General features: G+C 46.8%; 1 protein-coding gene across 1 annotated transcript in view; it reads right to left on the bottom strand.

Moving 5' to 3' along the window:
* The window catches only part of MRPL39 (mitochondrial ribosomal protein L39), a 267,884-nt gene extending 241,984 nt beyond the window's left edge, over positions 1-25,900 (bottom strand). The window contains exon 1 of the mRNA XM_069636391.1: positions 25,730-25,900. Within this exon, the coding sequence (XP_069492492.1) occupies positions 25,730-25,811 (82 nt within the window). The 5' untranslated portion in view covers positions 25,812-25,900. The remainder of the gene's footprint in view (positions 1-25,729) is intronic.
* Positions 25,901-26,159: the final 259 nt, after the last annotated feature.

The raw sequence follows: 26,159 nt of genomic DNA, 5'->3' as shown, positions 1-26,159 counted from the left end.
CCCCAAGACACCCACCCTCAAGCAAACACTATGCCCCATAGCCCCCACTCCCAGACCAAACACTATGCCCCATGACACCCACCCCTCATGCAAACACTATGCCCCAAGACACCCACCCCTCATGCAAACACTATGTCCCATGGCCCCCACTCCCCAAACAAACACTATGCCCCATGACACCCACCCCTCAAGCAAACACTATGCCCCAAGACACCCACCCCTCATGCAAACACTATGCCCCAAGACACCCACCCCTCATGCAAACACTATGCCCCATGACACCCACCCCTCATGCAAACACTATGCCCCATGACACCCACCCCTCATGCAAACACTATGCCCCAAGACACCCACCCCTCATGCAAACACTATGCCCCAAGTCACCCATCCCCCATGCAAACACTATGCCCAAAGACACCCACCCCTCATGCAAACACTATGCCCCAAGACACCCACCCCTCAAGCAAACACTATGCCCCATGCCACCAAGCATGCACCATGCATACATACTCATACAGACCCCAACCTGCCCACCCCTGCATACAAACTAACAAGCATACACCATGCACCCATACAGACCCGAACCCCCCAACTCAGCGCACAAACCCACAAGCATACACCATGCACCCATACAGACCCGAACCCCCCCACCCCCAACTCACCATACAAACTCACAAGTATACACCATGCACCCATACAGACCCGAACCCCCCCACCCCCAACTCAGCACACAAACTCACAAGCATACACCATGCACCCATACAGACTCCACCCCCAACTCACCATACAAACTCACAAGTATACACCATGCACCCATACAGACCCAAACCCCCCACCCCCAACTCAGCCCACAAACCCACAAGCATACACCATGCACCCATACAGAACCCACCCCCAACTCACCATACAAACTCACAAGTTTACACCATGCACCCATACAGACCCGAACCCCCCACCCCCAACTCAGCACACAAACCCACAAGCATACACCATGCACCCATACAGAACCCACCCCCAACTCACCATACAAACTCACAAGTTTACACCATGCACCCATACAGACCCGAACCCCCCACCCCAACTCAGCACACAAACCCACAAGCATACACCATGCACCCATGCACCCATACAGACCCGAACCCCCCACCCCCAACTCAGCACACAAACCCACAAGCATACACCATGCACCCATACGGACCCGAACCCCCCACCCCCAACTCAGCACACAAACTCACAATCATACACCATGCACCCATACAGACCCCACCCCCAACTCACCATACAAACTCACATGCATACACCATACACCCATACAGACCCGAACCCCCCACCCCCACATCTCAACATACACTTCACTTGCACACAAACACATTCAGGCAGACCCGACACACACCCCACCCCCGCATCTCAACACACACTGCACTTGCACACCAACACATTCAAGCAGACCCGACACACACCCCGCCCCCGCATCTCAACATACACTGAACTTGCACACAAACACATTCAGGCAGACCCGACCCCCACACCCCCTCCGCATCTCAACACACACTGCACTTGCACACAAACACATTCAGGCAGACCCGACCCCCCCACCCCCTCCGCATCTCAACACACACTGCACTTGCACACAAACACATTCAGGCAGACCCGACCCCCCCACCCCCGCATCTCAACATACAATCCACTTGCACACAAACACATTCAAGCAGACCCGACACACACACCCCCTCTGCATCTCAACACACACTGCTCTTGCACACAAACACATTCAAGCAGACCCGACAGACACCCCACCCCCACATCTCAACATACACTGAACTTGCACACAAACACATTCAGGCAGACCCGACACACACACACACACACACCCTCCGCATCTCAACACACACTGCACTTGCACACAAACACATTCAAGCAGACCCGACACACACACACACCCCCTCCGCATCTCAACACACACTGCACTTGCACACAAACACATTCAAGCAGACCCGACACACCCCCCACCCCCGCATCTCAACATACACTGCAGACATACAAATACAAAAACACCCATACACACCCCCCCCACCTCCGCATCTCAACATACATACAAAAACAAAAAACACAGTCAGGACGGACCCGAGACAGACACACACACACAAACATACAGCCCAGCTCCTCCCCCCGCCCCCTCCCCCTCCTGTACTTACCCAGACGTGCTGGAACGCTGGCGAGGCTTCTGGCACTACGGCTGGCGTGGCAAGCAAGGCTGAAATGCCTTCCGACATCAAGCCTTACTGGCCACGCCAGCCGTAGTGCTGGCACTCCATTGGTGCAGCACACACGCACTACGTGGCTCATAGGAGCTGCATGGTTCGTGTGCACTGAACCAATGAGGGCCAGTGTTTTGTCCGGCCCGAAAGACAACAAAGACTTTCCTAATGGAGGGCGGCCGATGCTGCTTGCGGGCCGCCCTCCATTAGGAAAGTCTTTGTGCCTCGCGGGCTGGACAAAACGGCATGGCGGGCCGCAACTGGCCCGCGGGCCGTATGTTGTGCACCCATGGCCTAGGGTGTCGAAGCCAGCAAGGAAAACAGGGAACCACACGCATTTTCCAAAAGAGGACACCCGTGGGAACCCACACATGGCCAAATTGGTGGGGTGGCCCATCTCATGTAGCTGTAACGCTCACCTGATTCCCGTAGAGGCGCCGGTCTTGACTGGGCGTATACCGTATCTGCAAAGGTGATGTGTAACACACGGCTGGCTCTTTGGGCTGGACCTCTGTGCACTGTATGTCTGACTTGAAGGGTAAGATGTCTGCAGATAGAAAATATGGGATTAAGGAACTGGGTTATTGAATGTCTCTCTCTTCTTCCCTTTCTCTTCTCCTGTAGAACCCCAAAGGTTAACGCTCTCACCTTAGGTAAGTGAACGCCGTGCTCTCCATCTGCCTCGGGGCAGGGTGCTGTAACCAGTTTCTTCACTGGATAAGGGGAGCAGGCCTCTTGACTTCAGAGGACTGCTGTCCGTCGTTTACTGCACGAACGGTAAGTTTCGAGTAATTCTAATGTCTTTAAAGTCTTTAGTAATGATGTTTCTTGTTTTGCAGGGTTCCGGCGATGGCGGATGACGGGCTGAAGTGAGTTGAAGATGGAGCCCGTGTGATGAATAGAAGCGCCTGGAAGCACGTAAGTAAGCGCTTGTTGCCTGCTTCACGATGCGCTCTAACTGTCTTTTTATTTTGCAGGTACAAGTTCGGAGCGGCTGCAGGATGCCGGAATACCCACTGGGTTAGATGTGGAAAGGAGTAATGGCACGTGAGTATTAAAGTTCCCCAATGTCTTTAAACGCACCTTGTTTTGTCTTTCAGATGCGGGATGCAGCGCCGAAGGCCTCCGGAGCGTGCGAAGAGTTGGTAAGCTTTTGTCTTTCAGATGCCGGAATGCAGTGTGAAGACCTCCGGAGCGCACGAAGAGTAGGTAAGCCTTTGTCTTTCAGATGCCGGAATGCAGCGCGAGGCGTTGGTGACAGCCGATGGACCAGGTAAGTGAAGAGCCGTCACTGAAGACCGTAATGCTAACCTGTTCTTTCTTGTCTTTATAGGTGTTGCTGAAGACTGGATTCAGGATGCTAAGCCTTTTTCCTTAGGCCCAGGATCAGATGCAGAAGACACGATGAGCGTTCTGCTGCAGAGGATGCAGAATAACGCAAAGCAAGATTCATCCATCGGGTGTGGTTTAAATAGCCTCCTGTAGTGCTTAGGTGTCTCCTTCCACAGCCACGCCTAGGTAAGAAAAGAGTTCCTGCTTTCCAGAAGTGTTCCAGTGTTCTGAATCTAGGGAGTGGCTCCTGCCCCACCCAACAGGAAAAGTAGTTCCAAACAGAAGAGGATCAGAGGCTCAACTGGCAGGCAAGTAAGCAGCATGGTCTGCTGCAGGTAAGTCCACCCAAGCATTATGAGCCCGGCGCTTCCAGCGCTGGGACTGGGCAAATTTATGAGCCTGGTGCCACTGGCGCCAGGACTGGGTCCAAAAGGTCCCAATTGGGACTGGTTGGCACTCGGAACCTGGGTTATGGATCTGCTTCCAAGGGAGTTGGGAAAACCCTGACCTTTTGGAAGCAGAGATCATGACAGTAGCCCTCCCCAGGGGCAGATAATGGGGGGGCTGTCCTTCACTCCTCCCTAGGCTCAGGCGTCCATTCCTAGGAGCAGATATCTGGTCCCAGGGAGGGCTGCATGACATGGCACCCACTCCATTGTGGCTGGGGGCGGAGGGGGTCAATGCCCCATCCCATTAGAAACTTCCCAGACCCTTTGGGGTGCCCCACAGCCCCCCCTAAAAAGCATTCCACCATTTTCCATTTTTTTCTTTGTTTACTTGCCTTGGTGCAGAGGAGAACATTGGTGTGCCAATCAGGCCCCGGGGTGCCCAAACCTTACTGCCCCACCCACTGGGGGGCCTGTCCCACCATTTTTGGGGGCCCTCTCCCCTCTCACCCCAAATGGGTGGCAGGGGCACCTCATGCAGGCCTCCCTGGGCCTCCTACAAACGGCTGCCTGAGGTACACCCCCCCTCCATTTGGGGTGGGGGGAAGGGCCTCCTAAAATGGTGGGACAGACCCCCCAATGCATGGGGCAGTAGGGTTTGGGCACCCTGGGGGTAATGCGCCCATCTGCGCCAAGCGAAGTTGGGTAAACAAAGAAAATACAAAATTGTAGGCTACTTTTTAGGGGGGGCTGAGGGCCACCCTAAATTGGCAGCGAATGTTATACTGCAACAGGGGGTGGCACTCACCCCCCTGCACCTCAAATGGAGGGCCCACCTCATGCAACCCTCCCTGGGGGCAGATATCTGCTCCTAGGAAGGGGCATCTGACCCCATTGAGGGATGCATGAGGTGGGGCCCCCCTATCTGACGGCAGGGAGGGATGCATGAGGTGGGGCCCTCCATTTGGGGTGGGGGGGGATGAGGGCCACCCTCCGTTGCAGTACATCATTCGCTGCCAATTTAGGGTGCCCCTCAGCCCCCCTAAAAAGCAGCCTACAAATTTTGTATTTTTTTTTTTTGTTTACCCAACTTCACTTGGCGCTGATGGCCACATTAGGGTGCCAATCTGCCCCCAGGGTGCCCAAAACCTACTGCCCCATCTATTGGGGGGCCTGTCCCACCATTTGTGGTGGCCCTGTGGAGGATGTACTCCCTGTGTTGTCATAATATGCACTGTATCAGTATTAAAAAATTCCATTTGAAAACTAGGCCTTTTCTCCCCCCTTTCAGGATTCTCAAACTTAGGTGGGTCTTCTCCCTACTGCTCAACCCGCTTGCTTCTCGCCGTCTGGTCTGCCTACTCTAGTGTCCCTCGCTCCTCTCCCACCTACTCCATGGTGCTCACTGTTTTTCCTACCTTTTCTAACTGCTTCTCTATCGACTATCCTGCTCTCCTCACTAAATCTGGTAGGAAGAAGTTTAAAAAGGACATCCTGGTCTCCAACCCAGGCCTCCCTATCGCGGACACCTACACCAGTGCCTCCTCCAAGGAAACTCTCACCAACATCCTCTTTGTCGTGCCTTGACCGGACCTATGGACCCTTCATATGGTCTCTGTTCTCTCTCCTTTCTCCTCTTCTCCCATTAATGGTGGCACCCGTTGGGACGGTCTCCTGTCCCCCTTCCATTCCTCTAAGGTCATCATTAATGTCTACTCTAATGGGACCGTCTTGGTCCAAGGCCCTCAGGCCAACCTTCACCTCTTTGATAGATGCTTCCCGTGCCTCATCAACTTCCTTTGTTCTGCAGCCGTCCCCTCTCCCCTGTCCTTGGCCACCTTGCCTTCCCCCTCCCTCTCTGCCCCCTCTCAGGCTCCTTCTACACCTCTGCAGGGCGTACCTCTGATCTGTACCCCTCCAAGGAAGTCCTTCAAGGATGGCAACCTTCTCCACATTGCCACTCTTAACTGTCGCTCTGCTGTGAAACACTCTTCTGATATCTGCCGCCTTCTGGAAGAACTTGACCTCAATGCCCTCGGTCTTACTGAGACATGGTTCACGGCCAGCTCTGTCACCAGCTTTGACACGCTCCTACCTGATGGCTCCAAGATCCTCTCCGCGCCCAGGTCCTACCGCTCTGGTGGGGGGGGGGTAGCCATGATCTTCCCTGAGTGGATTCCTGCCTCTGTCACTCCTACGCATGCCTACTCCTCTTTTGACTCTCCCTCACTCACTATTCTCCCCTCTGACCCGACTCACTCTGCAGGGCATACTGGGGATGTTCTGATCTCTTCAGAACTTCCACTTTCAATCCCTCTCACCACTCCCCTCTCCTGGAGTGATCACTTTCTCCTTTCCTCCCATCTCACCCTCTCTACCCCTCAGGTCAAGCCACCTCCATCACTGCCACCCACCTTCTCGGATATACGACCCATGAAGCGCATATCAGCTGAGGCTTTCGCTGCCACCTTTTCATCCCCCCCACCCCTTTGGCCGACTCCCACCCTGACAAAGCCCTCTCCACCCTCCACCCTCCACCCTCCACCCTGCTAGATCTGATACTCTTGATATCCTTGTCCCTGTCATGAGAATCCACCTAAAGCCCAAAGCCAAGTGTAACTCCTGGTACGACTTGAACCTAGTTACCCTAAAACGCAAGTGCAGGGTGGCCGAGAGGAAATGTGCGTGCTTCATATACATCCTCTGACAAACTGGCCTGCCGCCTGCTGCAAAGGCAATACCGGCTCTCCGTCCTCACCAAGAAGAGAGCTCATATCCACGCCGGCATCTCTGCGGCATCAAAGAACTCGGCTGAACTCTTTAAAATCTGCAAGGAACTGGCCAATCCTGCCGCAGTCTCTACCTCTCCTGTCCCTTCCCAGGCCCTCTGCACGGCACTGGCTTCTCACTTCATCTCTAAAACTCAGGACATCCTGGCCTCACTCTCCTCTTATCCCCCCCTACTGCCTCTCTTCCTCTGGCCCTTCTGCAGCCACCTTCCCTCCCTCCTTCTCTGCCTTTCCCCTTTTCTCTGCAGACAAGGTTTCTAGACAAGTCTCATAGTCTTGTCGAAACAGGTTCACCCCTGTTCCTCCAAAACTATCAAGGATCACATAGACTCCCTGGCTCCTGCCCTGGCTGATTTCTGCAATCACTCCTTCGCCAATGGAGTCTTCCCATCACCCCTGAAGCACTCCCTTGTGCACCCTCTTCTTAAGAAACCCTCTGCCGACCCCAACTGCCCGGCTAACTATCGCCCAATCTCCATCACTCCCTCCCCGGGCAAGCTCCTGAAGAAACTGGCCATCTCCCAGCTCAATCTCCACACAGAATCTGTTGGTTGTCTTCATGACCATCAGTCTGGCTTCAGAGCCGCCAGAAGCACGGAAAATGCTCTCCTGAACATCTATGAAGACCTGCTCTCCAACCTTGACTCTAACACCCCCTGTGTCCTCCTCTTGCTTGATCTCTCTTCTGCCTTTGACACTGTCAATCATGCCATCCTGCTCAACCGTCTCCGAGATAACCTGGGTATCAATGGTCAGGCTCTGGCTTGGCTGACTTTTTTCCTCTCTGACCGACCCACCCAGGTCCAACTTGGGTCCTTCCTCTCTGCTATCTTTTTCTCTACCTTTGGTGTCCCCCACGGGTCTAACCTCTCTCCCTCGCTGTTCAACCAATACCTGGCACTCCTTGCCCACCGCATTTCTGCTCTCTGCCCCAACTTTCAGTGCTATGCGGATGAAACCGAGCTCATTTTCAAGCTACCCTCGGCCTCCACTCCTTTCCTCCTCTCCTACTGTCTGTCTGCTATCCAGGAGTGGTGTCCCACCAATGACCTCTGCCTTAATGCTAGTAAGACTGAGATTCTCCTCATCGGCACACCCGCTCCCTCCTTCCCTGCAGCTCTCTGGCCAGCCTCTCTTGGCCCTGTTCCTGCTCCCACCTGGAAGGCTAAAAACCTTAGGGTCATCTTCGACTCCACACTCTCCTTCTCTCCTCACATCTCCCGACAACCCCCGCACTTGGGGACTGTTTTCTGTATCCCTACAGTCCCACTACCAGCACTTGACACCTGATGCCTGCACTTACCCGTGCACTTGCCACCAGATGGCCGTACTTTTACTTATTGTTACTTATTCTATTAACCCATGTACTGCACTGTCCCCTTCCCCTACCCCCACTTCCCCTACCCCCTTCCCTTGCACTATCTGAATGACACCTGGCCTAGTAGGATTGTTGTTTTATCTTCCCTCCGTTTCCCCTCCCTTGCCTCGTCGCGCCTTGAAACACTTGTATAGGCACGTTATAAACGCCATATCATATCATATCAAAGCGCTGAGCTTCTTCGAGCTCGCAGCTTCCTTTCAGTTGCCTTCTCAAAGTGTAAAACAGTTCCACAAAAAGTCTCAAACCTTTCTTTCTTAGGTTCAAGGTGATACATTTTAAACAATCCTTGGTGTTCCCTTCCCTAAGTTCCAAGTAACCCAGTTCTTTCAAGTAACACAGTTCAAACACAAAAGAATCTTGAGGTTCCATCCTCAAGTCAACAAATTTAGTTCCTCAAGTTTCAGCATTCCAATTTCATCATCACAACATGTCTTTGTCTTTTTATGATTCTCTATCACACTTGTGCACCATTTTCATCATTTGTTTACAGGTGAGCCTCTCAGCTGTATAGGGTTTTAACTTCAGGGTTTTACTCAATTCTACTTTGTTTTACTTTCAATATATATTCATGCCGTTTGAAGCTTTTCCTGAATTCAATATACAATACGCCTTTCTTTGGCTCAATTTTAGAGTTCCGTTTATTTCAATTTTCAGTGTACCTTAGTTTAGGTTAATTTCAAAGTTCCATTCAATTCGGAATTCAACACGCATTTGTTTTGCTGAATTTCAAAGTTCCATTCACTTCAGAATTTAACATGCTTTAGTTTTTCTTAATTGTAAGGCTCTGTTCACTTCGGAATTCAATATGCAGTAGTTTTACTTAATTTCAAAGTTTTCATTCAGCTCAATATTCAACAGACATTGATGGGGCTTGAGCTTCAATTTCTATTCAGCCCAATGTTCAATATTCATTTGTTTTATTTTAATTGAAATGCCCAGCACTCAGACTTTTGAAAACCTTCTCGCAACCACTGCGATACAAAGTATTCTTTGTGCTTCAACACTTAATAATGGAAATGATCTTAAACCAGAGACCTTCGAAAATGCTCTCTCTCTGACACACGCCGCCACTCTGATACAAAGTATTCTTCAACGGAAACATTCATTCATTCGTGCACCGGGTTTCTTATCTGACAGAAACTCACCTGTCACTTTGATAGCTTTCCCAGAAGCGTAGAGTTCACGGCCTTCTGCTGTCAGGGGGTCAAACTCCTGCCCCTCACACACACACCTGTGTCAGCTTCTTGACACCGGGGCATGAGCATTTCTGAGGCACTGGACAGCCTCTCCACACGGCTCTCTTCTCAGCCCCCAGTCCGCTCCACAGAGCCCCAGCTCCCACGCCACGCTGCCTGGGACCTTCTCTCTCCGCATTCCCAAGTGTCTCAGTGTGCTGCACATGGCGGGCTGACCCACAGCAGTTTCCTCCAACGGCTCGCCTCTCTTCAAACCAGGTTCCCTGCTGATCGCCCAAGCCTCCATGCTGTTCCTCCCTGTAGTGCTTTCTCCTTCTCATTTTATAGACCTGTAACCCACAGGTTGCCGGTGTGCTGTCTCAAATAACCTTGCCTGGCCAGGATCAAGCAGACATGCCTGACCTTCACAATACTTTGCAGGCATCATCTTCATCCCAGTACTAAAGTGGTGAAAGGGCATAGTGTTCATTACTCTCAGCTGGCTCTTCCTCGTCTCAGTACTGTCAAATGTCACATGAAGGAAAATGGGGGGAGCGGGCTTACAAAAACCCATAAAGGTTGAGGAAAGGTTAGGTTGTTCATCAATAGGAAAAGAGGAATACCATGTCTCGCCGGGGTGTACCCCACTCCCAATCCCCAAGTAATCCAAACTCAGGTGATCCTCCCTCACTTCTCCACCCCCAGGGTCGGGATCCAAGAGTGATGGCCTTTCCCTGGCCACCTGAGAAGAGAATTCATGGGTTTTGGGAGTAAGGACACCCTCCACTTTCTCACAGTTCCTACAAGCCAGAATGCCCACCCATTATGGAGGAGCCGCCTTAAGTGTAACAAGTGAGCATATGATTGGTGCATGTGTGAAATGAGCCAGTGCATGGTGTATGGGGCTTGTGCGAATGAGCAAGTGAATTTTGTATGAATTAGCGTGAGTGTGCTTGTGTTTGCTGGGCCAGGCCACTCATTTTGGTGTAGGGGGAGGCAGGGTGCAGCATTTTTTGCTGGACAAAATCATACTGGCTTTACTTTATCATAGATGCCCGCTGGACATCTATGATAAAGTAAAGCAAGCATTATAAGTGTTATTTAACGTGGCTACACTGGCATTTTGGTGCAGCAAGTCTAGCCATTTCTTACTGTAGCATGACATTTTTTTTCTAAGCATCATTGATAAAACAAGCATGATAAGTTGATACGTGTTATTACCTGGCTAGACTGGCATTTTCGTGCTGCCGGTCTAGCTATTTCTTTGACATTACATGTTTTACTGGCCATCATTGATAAAGTAAGCATGAAAAGTGTTATTACCTGACTGGCATTTTGATGCAGCCAGTTTGGACATGTTTTCATATTGTGGAATGGAATTGTTAAATGGCAAAGCTAACAAGAGTATGTTCTTATGTGGTGATACTGGCAGAACCAGTGTGGCCCTATTTTCTTATAGCATTATTACTTCCATTATGTGCACTGTTGTATTGTAGCCTACAATATTCTATTCAACTCAACAGCATTTGCTTCACTCTTACTCATTGCACCTCAGCAGGTCCACTCTTTGTATTCTCATCTGAACACCAGAAACGTAACACCCACTAGTTTTGTGAAAACATCGTAATGCCCTTACCTATTCTTGCACAGTGCACTGCCATACACACTGAAGCAAAACCTTCACACATCAACACACACAGATACCAGCAGAACCTTCACAACCATAAGTAACAGTCCATTGCAAAATCCATAGAAAACAACGCAGAAACAGAGCAGATAAAACTAAAAGCATGCAAAATAGTCAACCGCCTCTAGCAGAGTTTGTACGAAATGTTCAAACCAAACTACTAATACAGTCACTGTGTAAAACTGAACCAGCTAGCAGGAAGAAAAGTGTGACCCCTCTTCCAAAATGTAAAACTAAAAAGAAATGTATTAAGAAGAATACAACTACCAGTAGTGCTAGCAATGCATCTACTAATGTTAACGTAGCCACAGGTAAGCATTTCAAAAATGTGTTTTACGAAATATGTTCCACCACAGAGTCCTTCAGAACCTTATAAAAACAGCAGATAAATATAGCTCAACCCTGAAATCCTACCTCAGAAAACTGATCCTGGAAGCTCTCAGACAGTGCAATGCTCCTCAAAAGGAAATTGTTTATATTCATTTCAAAACACAATGAAACCACTAACAAAATTAATTAGTAAACTACAGAAAGTACTTCCCAACATGTGCAATATCAACATAGATACCTTTGCAAACTTCTGTGCAGGTGAGTAGATTCACACAACCAGCACATAGCCATATTTCAATGAAGAGGCATACAAACCAGAGCAGAGAAACCCAATTGCCATACAGATCAGTGGCAGAGGGTATGAAATGGTAGACACCACCATTATGGCAGAAGAGACGCTCATTGAAAGAATATCCCCAACAAACTTACAATCAACTCTCAATTCCACCGAACTAATCCGTCCCGTTTACAACTGGCCATGCACCTCAATGTGTAAATATGAAAACAATCCTTCAAATCTTTATGGCAATTCCTCAATCACTATGTGAAAGCAAAAGAGAAAATGAGAATGAAAATGTTGCAAACCACGGACTCCTGTCCAGTGCGCAAATACACAGGACTGCAAGGACATTCATTAGCCTGCATTTCCAGGCCTGCTTGCAGAAGCACCTTCCACCACATCAAAATGTAGCAACACACCATTCCACTATATGAAATCTCATCCAGAGACTGCACTATCCAAAATGTCCTGCTTTAAAACTGGAGCATTTAAATCACATTATCCTACATGGCACAGCCAAATAACTCCTGTAAGAAATAGACCACATCCACAAGCAAATATTTTAGAAGTGAAGAGCACTTACAAAATCCAGTAACTTTAGAAAAAGAGTAGCGACAACATCACAGATGCCAACCTTCTAATAAACACGTACAAAAAATAGCAAAGTTTAAAAGCACATCTGCTGACGTACCAAACCAAGTATTTGTGTATTTTCGCAGAACTTTTTATACAAAGAGCACCAAAACTGTAGATATAGCATACAAAATAGAAGACAATGAGGAATCCCAATGGTTCCAATTAGCTCTCTACCTTATAGTAGAAAACAAATACGAAATTACTAACCTCTCAATACTCTGCACATACTGCACTGCAGCTTGATAATAACCAAACGCCTTCACGGGCTATCACTAATAACCTGGAAATATTTCCACTTCCAAGACCACTCCAACAGCTTAATTTCTATGAGAGCATTATAATCCAAACAGTACACCCATTTCAAGCTATAATAAGCCTTCAGCCTAAAACAGCCAAGTTGCCTCCTTCTGAATTACTAAAAGCCATTTGTGGCAAAGTAGTTTATTTGCCATTAGATCTTAAAGAAAACGTAGACACTCTGGGAGTGCAACGGCCAATAGATCCATCATTGGTTATCCTAGTGAATGTTGTACCTACAAAAGATTTAAAAAAAAATTGGCAGCAACTAGTAGACTTATAGAAAAGCCCTACAATATCAAAGAGAACAATGAATACTACAAAGAAATAAACATTAAAGAAAACCTGAGAGAAACCACCTAAATAATGCAGGATTCCTCATCAAATGGCCAATTTGAACTTGTAGATCCTATTACAGCATCCAATATTTTAGACCAGTATACAATTCACCCACTGCACTCCAAAGAGCTAGGCGATGCACTAGAAACATATCAAATGCGGCAAGCCAAAGGAACTCCAATCAGCATACAGGAAAAAAGTGTAGAAGCACGAGCCTTTCCTCTACTATGATGAAAGATGCAAACAAATAACAGCATCAGAACACCACTCTTTACGAATGTATTCTGAAGACTCCAGATTCAGACAAAATGTTTAATTCATATTCCACTTCCTGTTTGAAAGCCAACTAGCAACTCTATATATTGGAGTTTCACACATATTGAAAACAGGTTTCAATGTATTAAACATGTCTGCTACGCAACTACTTCAAAAGGTGCAAGACAAAGATGAAGTGTTGCAGTCAAGTATCACAAATCTCTTAGCAAACATGCATGGAATGAAAGATGTACGGTGTATGCTACGCAACCTTGGACCAGCCACATGGTTTGTCAGTTTAAGTTGTGCAGAGTATGCATGGGAAGACTGGTACGACTTCCTACGCATAGCAAATGAAAACAAATCGGGAATAGACATAAAAACACCAGCAGATCTCTGCTCTCTTGACCCTGTAAACGTGTCAAGGTACTTCCACAAATATAGAAAGGGGGGGGGACTACTCGTGTGAATAGTAATTTGTCTACCTTTTGATTTGGGGTAATTAGAGAGACCATATATAGAACAACAAGGTAGAATTATACACAACACTTCCAAACGGTCAGTTAATACTTACAAAACATTTTATTCATAATCCATAAAAAACACAGTAAAAATCAAACATTTATAAAAACAAAGTGACATCGAATAAAAGCTAGCAATTTAATAGCAGCAGTTCATTCCTGATGTGATAATGGCATCAGTTTACTTCATCCTTATCATTTAGTGACATGTAAAGATGAAGTGTGATCAATAAACATCTCAATACGTATCTAGTATATCGAATTTCTAGTATTATGCCTTGACATGTTTCAGTTCTCTAACTTTCTTCAGGAGGATTGCTCAATTAGTCACTTGAAATTTATGATTTTAATCCAAGAACATCTTTCCAGAAAACGCCCACAAGTGCGCTTTTGACAAGGAAGTGCTGTTGGTAAAAGTAAAAACAAGATGTAAGCCAATCGAATGCTTAATATCTAAACAGTATTAATCCGCACAACCCGAGGTTCAAGAAAAAAGTCTTTAGCTCACGTTGGAGTGGTGGTAGTCTTAGTGAACTACTGGGTTCTTATATGATCCTCCAGTAATCCTTCTGTCCATAAATTTGACACGTTTGTCTGTAAAAATACATATTCGTGGTATCAGACTACCTAGAGCAACCAGGCTCTCTAGCTATAAAGCTCTAAAAAGGTTTTTGCCAGTCACATTTCCAGTAAATTAATATCAGAGGGATGTACAAGAGACTTACTCTATAACAACTTTGTTAGGGAGAATTCTCCAGAATGGCTAATTTCCCTTACCTACTGAGTCCCTCAGCAGCTTTGCTGGATGTCTAGGATTTATTTTTTCACCTGGTAAGAGTGTGAGCCTTTTTTTCCCCCACTCTTACGTGTGTTTTGCTGTGTGTGTTTAACATTTTTGTGTTTATAGACTGTGGAGCTTCACCTACTCCATAGTCATCATCTTTTTAATATGTGTTACACAGCGCCTTCAGTGCAGTGACACAGGGTTGTCTTTTTCAGACTTCCCACTTTGAACTCCATTTTCTGGGATGGACTACTGTCTCCCAGAACATGTAAAGTTGCCATTGACTTTATTAGTCTTTTTAAATCCACAGACCCAATACAAACTACCTTACATAGAGTTCTGGAAAGGGTTAGTAGTTGACCCTTTTTGTCCGTTTCTCATGGAACATTATTTCGTTCCCTTTTCATTAAGATTTGGCTGGTGGCAGTGGTATCTACCATATTCTTCCTACCGCGGTTTATTTAAATAGCCTTGGTACTGTTTTAGGCTACCTTGGTAGCCTCGAACTTAAACCCGCTGGACCACATTTACTTTTATTTGGTTCCAGCTGGGTTTATTCGCCATTTCTTTTTGTAAAAGTCTTTCTCGTGTCTTACTCTGCGCGCTAAACCAGGTTTGGTTCCTTTGTTCGGCGACCTTGGGCGGGCTTCTGCACAGAAGCCCTCCTTAGGCACCTGAATGTCTGAGGGGGACAGGATGTGAGGGCGGGGTTTGAGACTCCATGCACAGGGTCTCCTTGGAGACCCATGTCGCACTCGGTGTGATTGGCTGTGGTGACTGTCCCACCGGTACAGCCACCATGTTGTGTGATTGACAGCCAGGCTGGGTGAATGGGGGAGAACTGCATAAAAAGCAGGTCTCTGGGACTGAGGAGGCAGAGTCAACACTGGATCGAGAGAACCGAAGAGAAGCTGACAGAAGAGGACACCTACCACGACAGAACCTCCTGGTGAAGCCCTGCTGCGGGTCCAAATCTCCAAACTTCAACGACAGCAAAGATCTTCAAGGATCTTCTCCCCTTGAGCTGGTGGGACCAGCCAGTTCGCCAAACTGCAAGCCAGGCCTCCTTCCTCTGGTCAAATTTGCTGTGCACAGCTACAGTGAACCGGATAGCCAGGAGGACCGGACCCTGCTTGGGGTTTTAAGGAGTGCACCTTTTATTTGTTGCTTTGCTCTGCTGCTGGTTTCTTCCCTGGGCAGTGCAGGACCCTCCAGTCTTCAGTCTTCCTACTTCGTGTCAGTCCGACAGGCACTTCAGGAACCGTGAGCCTGCAGGACCTGCCATGAACGTCCGCCTCAGCTACAGCCTTCTTCTCCATTTAGGGTACTGTTCAAATCCGGTCGTTCGTTCCGTCCGACCGCAGTGCTTGAAATATTTTGCCAATCCGAGGGCTTGTCCTTCTCTATTCTTTAACTTTTAGTCCGACAAACTTCGTTCTGAACTCTTGGCAAAGACTTAACTGCGAACTACTCTGAACTGTATGATCTTCTGCAAAGACTTTGGTCCTGGCCTCTTGATTTGATTTCCTCACTTTTTCTAGATTTCCCTGCTTACTTACTTGTTGGTGCTGCTCAAATTTGTCTAACTTTGTCTTTCCCTCCCTTTTGAAATTGCTGGAGTGCCATTTTGCTCACACTTCATTTTGAGCTTAATTTGTCTAGAATTCATGGGGTGGTGACTAGTGTATTAAGATTGTGATTTTTCAACTGCTTGATAATAGTAAAATGTTTTTTAACTGGTGTGTAAATAAATGTATATTCTTTTACTCAGAAACCTTGAGTCATCTCAGCCATTGCTACCACTTTACTGTGTAGTACAGGCTTGTACCAAAGGTGCATTTGTACTGTCATTTGTAGTCTTAATTGTGTGTGGTGTTCCCAAAGGGTATTGCATATGATTCTGCCTAACAAACTTTCATTTAAAAAAACTTATTCACAAAAAAACTGTTCAAAATCATGAACTACCTCAAGATGATGAATAGAGTAAAATAGAGTCCAGTTGTATGGGTGGTCTACAGTGAAAAAGATGGATCTTCAGGTACACGTCCCCGCTACCCAATCACCTATTCAATAAAAGTGGGGGCGTGTGAGTACTCAAGTATCATTCTTACAGAGGTTTATAGCTTCAAAACAGCATAAAAACTACATTTTCGGCTGAAAGAGGACTGCTTACCTCTCACAGTAGGGGAATATATATCACGGTATTCACACAGCTAGTTCGGTCCGACTCCTATCAGGCACCCCGCTTTAATTTATTTAAGTGGCCAGTGATTAATCCACCAAAGCGTGCCTGTTAACAATTGTCTGAGATAGTAAAATTGGTAAAATTCCAACTCCTATGTTGGAAATAATAATACACCATCTCACATCTCTGTGATCCCATGTCATTGGGTCTCTGAGTCTCTAAGGTGATCAAAAGGACACAAAAGGCAACAGGATGAGAGTTCAACTTACCTTTGGGTGGCACTCATTGGGATGTCTTGATTTCCTGCGGTAACCATGTCCACGATCAGGAAATGAAGAAGGCCGCAGAGAAAAACAGCACGCGGATATAAATTCCACTGGCGGGACTAGTTACCCTACAAAAACAAGGTTGTTCAAGGACGACACCCGACGCGGTAACATTTCAAAAAAATGCTGTGAAAAAAAATGCCAGAAGCCATATTCGATGTAGTATAAATCTAAAACTGAGATTCCATAGGCGCCAAAGAATGGTCCTCCATTTGTGTCTATGCATTGACAGGCACATATCCAAAAACACAGTGAAAAACATGGCGGGAGCCATATTGGATGTAGTATCTATCTAGGACTGGAATTCTACAGGCGCCACAGAATGGTCCTTCGTTTGTGTCTGTACATTGACAGACACATAGCCGACTAGGATTGTGACCCTCTAGTGGTCAGCTAGCAGAATGCACGGGTAGACTGGCATTCCATAAGCGCCCAAGAATGGTCCTTCATTTGTGTCTATACATTGACAGGTGCATAGCTGACTTGGGGAGTGGCCCTCTAGTGGTCAGTTGGCAAAATTCATGGATAAACTGGCAAAATTCATGGATAAACTGGCATACTTATTTCCCAATTGGAATATTTCATCAATATGTATGCCTCCATAATGGATTTGTAACCCCTCGTTATCAAAAAATCTACAGGTTGCCGAGTAGGCCACTCTTTCAAGTTCTTATACATGTAGAATCAAGGCCTCATATGTAACAGTATAAACTGTAAACTGAAGAAATGTCTTGTATAAAAAGGCTATCCCTACAGTGGCTGACAACTAGATCTGTGCCTAAAGTAGTTAGCACATTACTTAAGCTTGTGCCATTCGATAGCATCGTTGAGGCTTCGGAGGTCACTTTGTGTCTTAAAAATTAACTCTTGTTCTTTTTGCAAGAGCTTCTTATTTCTAATGACTGGATTATTACCCGTTACCACTAGAAGCAAAGTCCATTTGAAATTCTCAAAACCATGGTCTTTTTCAACAAAGTTTTTGACCATTGGAGCTTGTATTATTATGTTCAGTAATACGAGTTTTAATTTTACGATTGGTTTTACCAATAAAATGTAGAAAACAAGGGCACGTAATCATGTACACTACGTGGTCTGTGTTACAATTCGAAAAAGCTTTCTGGACCCACATCCTGTTAAGGCCCACATTGACCTATTTACAAAATATGGTCCCTGGGCTGGGAAACTTTTCAAAGGCCTGTAAGATCATAGCATACACTCAGAGGCACAGAGCGAAGATACTTTTGCTACAAGAAACCCATGCCACGAGTCACCTAGCGACTGACCTTGCGCCTTCCTGGGGGCCACATAGGTTTTTTACCTCCTATTCGACCCAGGCGAGGGGGGTGTTGACATTGATCCACAAGTCGATTAAATGTATACTGAAAAGGAGTTACATAGACCCTGAGGGCAGATATGTAATAGTGCACTGTATTATAGCTAATGTGGAATACCTGCTTGTGAATACATATGGGCCCAATGTTGATACACCCGAGTTTTACGATACTGTGGTCTCCATTCTTGAGGGATACATTGGGGTGCAGATTATATGGGGAGGTGACATGAATCTGATTTTGGATACAGTTTTGGAAACAGGAACAGCACCCAGAACCCTGTCACAGGCAGCACGTAGACTTCAATCACACATCTCATCGATGGGCTTGAGGGATGCCTGGAGAGTTCTTAATGCCACAGACCGGAGGTATACCTTTTATACATCGGTGCATGACACCTCGTCTCGCATAGACCTGTTCTTAATTTCTGGGGGACTAGTGGACAAGGTTGAGGGAGCTGAGATACTCACTCGTACGCTGTCTGATCAACCACCGGTGACGATATCTGTAGCGATGGGTCCATCTATAACCCCCCGTACTGCCTGGCGCTTCAAGTCCGAAGCTCTGAGGGAAATAGTGGTCAAGACCGACATTTGCTTCGACGTTGAAACATTCTTCGAATGTAACAAGCAGGGCGACACGGCTGTTGGGGTGTGCTGGGAGGCCTTTAAATTGTACATCAGGGGCATGGCCATTTCGCATGAGGCTGGAATATTGAAGGTGATCAGGAATGATCTTAACTCGTCTAAGGCCAAGCTGAGAGGTTTGGAACAGGAGTGTGCAACTGCTTCTTCCCTGGCAAAATTGGCACAGATAAGGGAGGAGTTGAAAATCTTTGAATCACATGCCCAGAGGGAGGTATGCTACCTTTCTCGCCCGCTAGCGGCGAGGAAATATGGGAAGGGCGAAAGGCCGGGCAGGACTCTTGCCAGGTTGATCCGTGCAGAAGGGGGCCGCACTCTAAGGGCACCTTGCACTGGTCAGACTAGCAGATTCTTGATGTTTTCGCTTAATTCTACTCTGACCTATACACTTCACATCAAATACACGACGTACATGACATACACAAACTCCTCCTGCGTATTCCTATGACCACCATTTCCCAGGTTGCCCGAGATCAGCTCGATGCCCTGATTACAGTGGAGGAAATTGCCAAGTTCATTACTGAGTTACCATAAGGGAAAGCACCTGGACCGGATGGTCTTACCTCAGAGTTTTACCATGAACACGTGGCTCTCCTTGCTCCAAAACTCGAGTTGTTGGCTGACTCCATACTCCCTCCATCCCTACGAGAAGCCACCATATTGGTCCTGCTGAAACCTGTCAAGCCAGGTGCAGAGTGTGGATCCTATAGGCCCTTGTTGCTCATGAACATTGATACAAAAATCGTTGCAGAGACAATAGCGAATAGATTTCTGCCAATTATGTCCCACTTAGTGCATGAAGATCAGGGAGGATTTGTCCCCGGACTCTCAACATCAGGAGGCTATTTAATGTAATGTCCAGGATAGACCAAGGAGATGACGCTAGAGCAGTCGCACTAGATGCACAAAAGGCCTTTGACATGGTCTCCTGGTAATACATGTGGGAAGTCCTTGAGAGTATGGGATTGGGACCCAATATGATCAACTTCTGTACACTCATCCCACAGCACGGGTGTTGATCAACTCTCAAACATCTGCTCCTTTCACACTGAACAGGGGCACCCGCCAGGGTTGCCCATTCTCCCCCATATGTTTCGCAATGGTTATTGAACCAATGGCTGATTACATCAGGGCTTGCCATGTCTAAAAGGGAATATGCCTGAAAGACGTTCCCGAGATTAATTCATCGAACGTGAACGACGACCTGCTGTACATCAGGAACCCATCATTAAATCTGGACACTATACTCCGAGACGTGGTCCGCATAGGTACGTATTCCAGATAATTCACAATCAACTACGCCAAATTTGAAATATTCCCCCTCACCGCCGCGACCATTCAACCAGCATTTGAATAGCCTCTACTTTGGTCCCCGCAAGGGATACGGTACTTGGGGGTCCAGGTGTCCGAACACAAAGCATCCCTGTTAGCGGACAACTTTTCTGCTGTGGACCAATATGCCTGGTCCAAAGTAATGAGATGGCGCTCCCTTCTGCTCTCAATGGCTGGGAGAATGTCATTAGTGAAAATTATCCTAGTCTCCAAACTCCTCTACATTTTTGCGAATGTACCGGTATGGCCAGGGAAGCAGTACTTTGATGAACTCCACAGTATGTGCGCGCAATTCCTATGGCACGCTAGGGCGGTACGCAAAAAGTGGATACACATCACATTACCCTATGAAAGAGGGGGGGTTTTACTGCACCTAATTTAAAGATGTATTAGATTGCTGCACAGGCCCAGTACGCCACATACTGGTATTCGAAAACTAAGGTCCCGCCCCATGTCAAAATGGAGAAGTTAGCAGCGACCGATCAGAACCCTAAATCACTAATCATTCATTGAGCATATGGGGACGATTCACCACTAGATCCCACTGCGGCTACCCTGCTAGCGTGGGAGTGGCTATTATGACCCACACCGGGCCCACACCCTTATTATAAATGGCTTCCCATTTGGGAATTCCCTGGGTTAGCACCCACGCATGACAAGCTACTATCCCAGTATTGGCAGACGCTGGGATATCAGGCATTACACAATTTGTTCCCGGATGGTAAATTTATTACCCCACAGACCTGGCGTCCTGGGCATACTGGGTCACCGTTGGAAATGCTGCAATATTTTAGAATTCGAGCCTAGTGAGAAGGGAAGGGAAGGGAACTAAGGGTCTTGGGCCTGAACCAAGGTTAAGTCTATATTGATACGAAGCATCTTCCTTGTGGCAGTACTTGGGAATAGGGACAACCAAGTGGGCCTAGTGTGAAGGGAAGAGAACCAAGGGTTTGGGACCCAAATCAAGCTGAAGCAGTTAGTAATACGAGTCATCTTCCTCGTGGCAGTACTTGGCAGGGGAGTGAACCAAGTGGGCCTAATAAAAGAAGATAGAACCAGGGTCTGGGACCCAAAACAAACTCACATATCAGCTTAGAAGTCATCCTCCTCATGGCAGTACTTGGCAGGATAGTGAACCAAGTGGGCCTGACAAGAAAGGGAGAGAACATGGGGTCTGGACCCCAAATAAGTACAATGTGAATATCAGAGTGAGGAACCCTCCACAGAGTGGTAAAAAAAGAAAAGACCACTAACCGACTAAGGGGAGCCTGGGGCTGTTGTAAGGGAGCCATTCCCCCTCACCTCAACTGGGGCTTTGTTGAAACTAACACCCAGGCGAAGGGAGTCATTCCCTGTGGGCGTATTTAGTACTTTGTTGATACTAAACCCCATGGGAAGGAAGTCATCCCTCCTGGGCACAAGTGGAACTTTGGTGAAATCATTATCCAGGTGAAGGGGGTCATTCCGTCTGGATCCAGCTTGAACATTACCAGAGAAGCCGGGGAAAGGGCATCATTCCCCCTCGTATCGATTGCTGTAAAGACTTTCTTTTAAGACACCAGGACAGAACTTTATATTTGATCAAGACTCGTTAGTTGTAGCGTAAGGGACAGAAGTAGGGTTTTGATTCAGCAGAGTACTTTATCAGTTTACAGATATTCTGACAGATCCTTTAGTCTTCAGTCTGAGGAAGGGAAAACGCTGGCATAGCTAGCTTTTTTAATTAAAAAAAAAAGTGCCAACCACACGACACCTCCTGGTCAGTTCCCTTCTTCTGCACCATTACAAGATATAGCGGAGACCTCAAAAGGGGATGGATTGGTCTTGATAAGCTTCTTGATGCAGTAGACCCCATAAAGATTTTACATCCAGCAGAAAAAGTTAAGGAAAGTGGGAAGCCAATTGATCCACACATGCTAGCAGGATGGTCCCCGATGGCCATCGATCATGTGGGAACTAATTGCACCACATTGGCAGAAAGGAAGAATACATTTTGGTAAAAATGGATCCAAAGCTCAGAGTTAGCAACCTTGGAAGCAGCAGCTAACATTATGCACTTGAGATATGTGTTCATGAGTGAAATGTCTACATTTGTAAGCACGTATGTCACACTGGATAAAGTCCTAAGTTTGCTCAGGAATGTTTCTTTACCAGAATTCGTGAGATGGATGGTTGAAGTACCAGGTGCTTGTCCATCTCCAATTTTGAACAAGGTTACAAACCAGGAAAAGTGGCTTTTTACAAGGACAGGACAAGCAAAGCCCAAATCCCTTCTTCCCTTCTCGGGGAACAAGCAAAACCAGATACTGCAGAGGCAATTACAAGCAACAAGCTGCCAGCACAAGTGTGAACAAGAGCCTTGGTAGAAGGTTGGCAAAGTGCTTTGAAAGCTGGCGTGCAATGTTTGCGGACACTTGGTTTCTGGAAACCATGTAGGGTTTTTGCCTGGAATTGTTCAAGGAGACACTCCAGGCCTGCATGCCTTCCCCATTATGTTTTTCTATGGAAGAGCAGGAGATAGTACCCAAGGAGATAGTGCAATAAGAAGCACAGTGCCAGACAGTGTCCTAAACAACATGTGTCTGGTCAAGAGGAAACAGTAGATAAGGCTGCTAGTGAACCTCAAGGATTTCAACACATTGCTTGTATGCTGATAATTCAAAATTGAAGTAATACAATTTTAATGGGACATCTTCCTAGAAGGGGGGCTGGATTTTAAGCTTATATCTCAAAGTCGTATATTTGAAGGTACAGGTCTTTGAACCCCACAGGCACTTTCAGCAGTTTGTGTGAAAGAGCCAACTATGGGAGTTTGCATGTCTCTCTATTGTTCTTATAGCCGCTCCCTGCTGCTTCACCAAGCATCTTCAGCTGGTGACAACAAGGTTTCAGGAGCAAGGGATACAAATATTACGAGCTGTGCTGTAACAAGTATGGTATACTGAAGACAAGGACGAGAAGGAGACCGGTCCTTGTTAATTCAGCTATGAAACGGGCAGAATTATTTTGAGAGCTGGGGTTATATCTTGACGCATAGTAGTTGCATTAAAGCATAAAGTGGGATGTCAGACATCCAAGTCTTGCGCCTGCTTTCTAGTGTAAGTACCTAGAATTATTATGTGGTAAGAGCAGCTATTTTCCAGAAAAACTAGCATACAACCCTATGCTAGATTAATTCACAATAATACATACGAAGTCCAGTATACGTGCTCCTTAACAAAAAGTGTCTTGAACTATATTAGATACCAGTATTTTTATTGATGATACCCTATTACTTCACAAGGGATAACCGGAGTGCAAGTATTTCTAGTTGGTGTGCCTTATATCTTTTTGTACCCTGCGACTTCACAAGGTATGTCATAAATACAGATAGTTAAAATAAGTTTACCGTTTACTGTTTTGTCCATTAGTTTCACCCACTGGGTTTTGTCAAGGCAAATTCACATCATCAAATAAAAATACTTGTATCTAATAAACATTGCAATAAATTGTGAACTGGACCTACTAGTTGCATTAGTTTAGCCCTTTTTGCACCTACAACACAACATTACATTCCTAAAATTTTTGAAACAGCAGATCCAAATAAGTGCTACAAAACACGGTAAAGTTCAAATTGAGTTTCAGTGCAAGTAGTTGGATTTCACACACATTTGCAACATTCCGTTCACCGATACCATGCAAAATTCTGCCCAGTGTGCAGAAGGGAAGTTCCCACATACACCTCAACTCCTCCTTGTCTATGACTTTTTTCACCCTCCACCAAACCAAATGCCTCCCACACACTTCAATTTGTTCACACTGGATTGGTGGAACAAACCTCCAAAGAGGTAAGAGTTACTGATCTGATGGGATTACCGTTCAAACACTTGACACGTTGGGAACCCAACTGCCTCTCTGATACCGTGCCCACCAGGTTACCTGAGACAAAGAATTGCAAGAGCCAAAACCATCAGACTAGCTAGGTCAATGCACGCAGACCGCCTCACAATACCTAAATGTAATCAAGTCAAAGGAGGAGGCTCCAGCTTCCCAACATTAGAAGCCAAGCATTGGAACGCCCTCCCACATGCGCTACAAATGGAAGAATCATAAAGCCTTCTGAAAAGCCCTTAAAACTCTGATGTTCTCATAAACTCCAGACAGGACAAGGCATGCTCCCAGTAAAACAAAAGAGTTGATGGCTGGAAGGTTTAGAATAAATCTTGACCTCTGGCATTGCTCTGGGCAACCCTCCAGACCATCGTTCTTCACCTGCCAAGCCATTACAAAAGGGGAAAAACCATATGCAAATCAGGCTTGGTCCCACCCCCAAAGGGGTAGTCCAGCCCGAACTGCTAGGTCACATCCTTTTTGCACGAGACCACAAGCATCCCCAGACATGTTTCAGCCTTGTTGGGCGTCATCAGTGAGGAGTAGCTTGGGTCTCTAGGTTAGGAACATTATTTAGTCTCTTAAGATGTCTGTAATGCTTTTTTTGTACCTAATGAAGCCACATTGTGTGTAACAGGTCCTGAAACAGCACCTTGATGCCTTTGGGGTTAGGCACTTTACAAATGAAAAAATAAACTAGCTGAGATGTATGTCACTGTTGATAGAGCACACCTGTCAACCATGGACTCATTTCACCAAAATGCCAGGGGTAGCGGAAGAGCCATCACATGACCTTTGACCAGGGCCAGCCTTAGTGGCAGCAGCGCCCTGGGTGAATTGGTGTCCCCCTCCCGCGCACCCCTTGTCAAAAGGGGGAGGGGTGGGGGGGATGCACCACATTTTTTTTACCTTGCAGGGAGTTAATCACTGGACAAGGACACTTATGCTAATGCTTGAGCGCCCTATCCCAATGCAAACCGCCTCGGGGCAGGGAGGTAATCATGTGAATAGGGAGGGTGCTGATGCAAAGCAGCACACTATTCATGTTATTAAATTCGCAGACGCAGGCGCATTTAATAACAAAAGGACGCCTGCCGCGCCTTTTCCCACTATGCCAGCTCGGGGGAGCACTTGAAAGACACCCCCGAGCTGGCGTGGCGGGGGTCGAATGGTGCCCTGTGGGGCATGGCGCTCCGTCTGATCGCCCGGTCCACCCTAAGGCCAGCCCTGCCTTTGACCTCTGCAGATATCCCAGGAAGTGACCTCACCTAATGTGACATCACAGATGTAATTTAGATGCTCATATATCAAGGCTGGGCCAGCTCGAGGGAGTTACGGATATGTCTGTCAACTCATCCAATTTTTACGAGTGACACCCAGGATAATTCCCTCACCCGCCAATTCCCTTGCTGGCCAATAGGTGTCAATAGTAAGCCCAACTGCAAAACAAAATCTTCTCTTTTCACCCGCATTTTTATTTCTAAAGGTCGACAGGTATGATCTATACTCTATGCAAGCCGAAAAGAATACGAGTAATAGAAAATCGAGCCCGAGCTGTGCAAGAACAGTCCTCCCCTTTGCAATCACTCACTGCGCTGCAGAGCTAGAAGTGCCGAACGGGTGCTTGCCATGCTGCCTTGCCCACTGGCAATGACCCTGTACAAGCGGTGCATCAACTCAGCACCCTGTGCTGGTTATGTGCATCGCGCTAAATCGTCCCACTCGGCCACACTACCAGAGAAAAAAACTTCCGTCCACATGTTATGTTCAGCTGACCGTCTGCACCAATGCACACATTGTGTCGGGTTGACAACATCCTAGAGGGGCAAAAAAGGCGGAAACGAGTTGTAAGTGCACATTAACTATACGATGATAATAGTTTTCTAACAAAACGGACTATAGTTCGCAATAGTTCGAAGCAAATAAAATCATCAAAAGAATAGAAATATCAAGATTTTTAAAAATATTATATACACTTTGATTAATAAAAATCGGAAATCATTCAAAATTAAAGGCAGAAT

The sequence above is a fragment of the Ambystoma mexicanum genome, chromosome 7p (genome assembly GCF_040938575.1).
Source record: "Ambystoma mexicanum isolate Mex_15411 chromosome 7p, UKY_AmexF1_1, whole genome shotgun sequence".
Taxonomy (NCBI): Eukaryota; Metazoa; Chordata; class Amphibia; order Caudata; family Ambystomatidae; genus Ambystoma; species Ambystoma mexicanum.
Note: the sequence above shows the minus strand (reverse complement) of the source record. Positions and strands in the feature narration are given on the sequence as shown.